The 3,721-nt window shown below is 42.8% G+C and overlaps 1 protein-coding gene across 1 annotated transcript in view; it reads left to right on the plus strand.

Annotated features, from left to right (window-relative positions):
- The first annotated feature begins 2,536 nt into the window (after positions 1–2,536).
- The window catches only part of map1ab (microtubule-associated protein 1Ab), a 63,719-nt gene continuing 62,534 nt past the window's right edge, over positions 2,537–3,721 (plus strand). Inside the window, exon 1 of the mRNA XM_031864842.1 lies at positions 2,537–2,806. Coding sequence (XP_031720702.1) covers positions 2,572–2,806 — 235 coding nt within the window. The 5' untranslated portion in view covers positions 2,537–2,571. The remainder of the gene's footprint in view (positions 2,807–3,721) is intronic.

The raw sequence follows: 3,721 nt of genomic DNA on the forward strand, positions 1-3,721 counted from the left end.
GTTTCTAGTGTCTCCTCTGAACATCTACTTCAAAACGTTTTAGTCTATGATTAAACATGTGCTTTGTCTTTTACAATAGAAAACCAGAACTGAGATATATTTGTATATTCTAGTGGATCTGACAATTTTCTCAGCCACAACCTACAGATGTATCACAGCTTACATCATCCACTGATTTGTAATGAGCAGGGAGGCTCGTTATTTTTTACCACTAGAGGGAAGCAAGTCTGTGTTGCAGGTCTGCGCTGAAGTGAAGTGCTGACTCACTGTCAGAAAGACCTGCAGCAAAACAAAACATGAGGTATCTTCACACTGCTACTGTTTATTTGTACTTCTTTCATTGTGTCTCTTACAAACATATGCCTGATAACCATTTCACTTCAGCTTAATGTGAAACCAGTAAGAGATATGTTGGGGTATTTGAATTTTGAATCAGAATTACTAATACAAAACAGCACACGAAAGACTAACTTTAATAAGAACATTGGTTAAATGAAAGGAAAGTATTTACAAACCGGGAGAGATCTGAAAACGTGTGCTTGTATTTGCAGATATCTCCTGCCACGTGTTAAACCAGCAATAATCGCAGTAAAAGGAAGGTGCAGCCTTTGTTGTGGGGCCCAACAGACGTTGGTGCAGACCTCCTTATTATCCCCTCTGTGTGATGCTGACACTTTATGCTGAGACGCCCTCTGCTACACACTGAAATGTGCCAAGCTCAAGGTTACACCGGGAGAAAAGCTGAATGAGGAACATTTCTCTGAGAAGAAAGAGGCTATTTTAAGGCCGGCCTGCATTCTCTCTCTCTGTCTTTATCGATGTGCCCTGACACGTGTGTGTGTGTGCGTGTGTGTGTGTGTGTGCATAAAAAAACACGTTGTGTTGTCCTTTAATTCTCGACAGATTATTTTAATAAGTCTTCCACATTCACTGCACACGACTGACTACATTCATACTTCATCTGGTTCCTGACGAAGAGGGAACGGCAGTGCCTGATTGACGTTTAGAAAGGTCTAATTCCCTTTAAATCCTGCTAGACTGTACAATCTTTTCCATAAAGTGTCTCGTTCAGTTTATAGTTACGCTCAGGCTGTCTGATTCAGCTTTTGTGAGATTTCAGTGGAACATTGTACGTGTAACTGGTTTGTGTCATATTCATGTTTTTCATGCATAAGCATGACAGGATGGGAGCTACTTCCTGGATGCCACAATGTGTGTAAATGCAGTGTCATTCCTGGTGTAAGAAAACAGGAATCAGCTGCCAGTTTATTAGGGACACCTATCTAAAAACAAATGCAGTCTAATGTATAATACCATACCAGCTACATACACTACCTTCATGCATGGTATAAGGTTTTAGAGATTCAACTTCATGATCATTTTGGAGGATGTACTTGCACTGTATTGGAAAAAATAAGTGTTTGTGTTATTTAGCTTACCCTTAAATGATTTCATGTGGTGGACAGAAAAATAGCAACACCTGTCAGCAGCACCACAAACTACATCCTCCAAAATGACCTTAAAGTTGAATAAACAGTTAAAGGAAAAAAACTGAACATTCATGTTTAACGTTAACGAATGCATGATTCATTGCATGGCTGTTTAATTTGAGTCCATTAAACTCAACAAGCAACGTTTTTTTCCCCTCTGCAAATTAGTGGGTGTTAGTGAACAGAGTGTTGCATTATGGGAATGTTTGTAGTTTTACGTTTAGCTGCGTTATATTAAACCGTTATGTGTATATTAAAACACCATGTCAGTCTTGTACATGACAAGAAAAGGCTTCCATGATGCTAATTCACCTGTGAATTCGGGCAATTATATCTCGGGTAAACTTAAAAACAGCAGGATAACTGTGCAAGCTTAAATTCTGCATCGCCTCGAGCTAACGTTAGCTTGTTGTTAGCATCACGTCATTTGCGACCTCAGAAGTCGCGCTACTGCGTGATTGGTTCACGTGGCGTTCTGTTAGCAAACATGGAGGGATTACGTTAAAAGTTTATTTTTTGACCTGCTGTTCAGGAGCATCTCACATCTCTTGTGGTATTTTCTTCAGGTGTCAGCTGTCTATCGGGAGGGATTCAATGAGTATTTGGGGCGACATTAACACAGAGAGTCGCTCCTTACAGGTAAAAATAAAGTTTTGACTCATGCCTGCACTATTTTGATCATCTGAAATGTTTGTCATTTCTTCGTCAACCAGTTGATTAAAGCAGATTCTAATTAAATAACATGGCAGTATGAAATATAAAATACCTATAAACTATATTTTGTGATATGCAATTATTATTATGGCAAAAAAAAAGTATTATTATTGTTGGTGAGCTACTTAGCGTTTATCGAGTTATTATTGCTATTGTTAATTTTGACATAGCTGTTTATTTTATTTTAAAGTGTCTTTTGTCTAAATACAAAAACGTTCACCAATCTGCAGCACAATAATAATACAGTCGTGAACGCCACCGGAACACATTCACCAAAGCGCTCTTATTTTGAAAGTTTCACCGGAAATTAATCTGTACTTTTGAACACGTTATCCCCTCCTCATCCTCCACCTCACCGGTTGTTGCCATGGAGATCCCGGTGCTCCGTGGTGCGCTCTCGGTGGTGGAAGAAGACGAGGGCTACAGCGCGCCACCGCCACCGCCGGGGTCCGAGGAGCGACTACGGTACCGGCGAGGAGGAGGAGGCGGGAGACGGCGGCACGGGGTGCCGTTCAACCGGAGCGGCTATTACGCGCTGATAGTGATCGGGGAGATCGGCACGGAGCACCAGCTGGACTCCGCCAGGGCGCAGATAGAGCGGGGTGAGTGATGAGCGGATCACCGGTCTGTGTATCTGTGGTTGTTATCTGTGTGGCTGCTGTGATTCATGGGGGAAAAAGGTTTAAAACCTGAAAACGTCAACAGGAGAGATATGTTTTGACGCAATGGACAGGATGGCATCCATGCATTTGCTGCAGCATTGCACCATGGGACACCACGCATTTCCCCCTTACCCACTGTGAACCCTATGACTGAAATTGCTAAAGTTCGTAGATGAGGTCTTGACTTTGATAGGCTTGACTCTCGGTTTTAACCAAATACTGGAGCCTAAATAAAAGCCACAGATATCGATGTATGAACCAATCATTCATAACACACAAGTTAAGTAAAATAAGTGAAACATTTCATTTCCACGCTGCTCAATAATGTGCCTTTCAGTTTGCTTTGAGCAGGTGTGTGTGTGTGTGTGTGTGTGTGTGTGTGTGTGTGTGTGTGTGTGTTATGATTGCATGTGTATCTCTGCAGGCTGTGCACAACGACTTCACAGACATAGAGGAAAAAACACGAACAGCTTTCTCTTTCCTCTCTTTTTTGTTGTCACACTCCGGCATCATTACTCAGCTGAATATCTCTGTGAGTTTAAAACCCTCCTCCTCTTCCTCCTCCTCCTGGGGGGGGGGGGGGGGGGGGGCTGCTGCAGGCTGCAGTCATCTTGTCAGGGTGTCTGAAGTTTAGGGATGTTGAGCATGTTGTTTAAAGATGTGTTGACGTGTGCCGACTCAGGATTATATGCCGGTCAGCAATTTTCTGCTGTGCCGATGCGAGTCTGAGCCGTTTCTCGGTCCAGATGATCAATCACTCTTTTAGATGCCAGTCTGGTGCCACGTAGCATCCATCCATCCCCTCTGACCTCCTCTAACTTTACTGCTCTGTGCCGAGCATCCTATCCCCCCCCC

Source organism: Anarrhichthys ocellatus, unplaced genomic scaffold (assembly GCF_004355925.1).
Source record: "Anarrhichthys ocellatus isolate YVR2014 unplaced genomic scaffold, GSC_Weel_1.0 scaffold2, whole genome shotgun sequence".
In the NCBI taxonomy this organism is placed as follows: Eukaryota; Metazoa; Chordata; class Actinopteri; order Perciformes; family Anarhichadidae; genus Anarrhichthys; species Anarrhichthys ocellatus.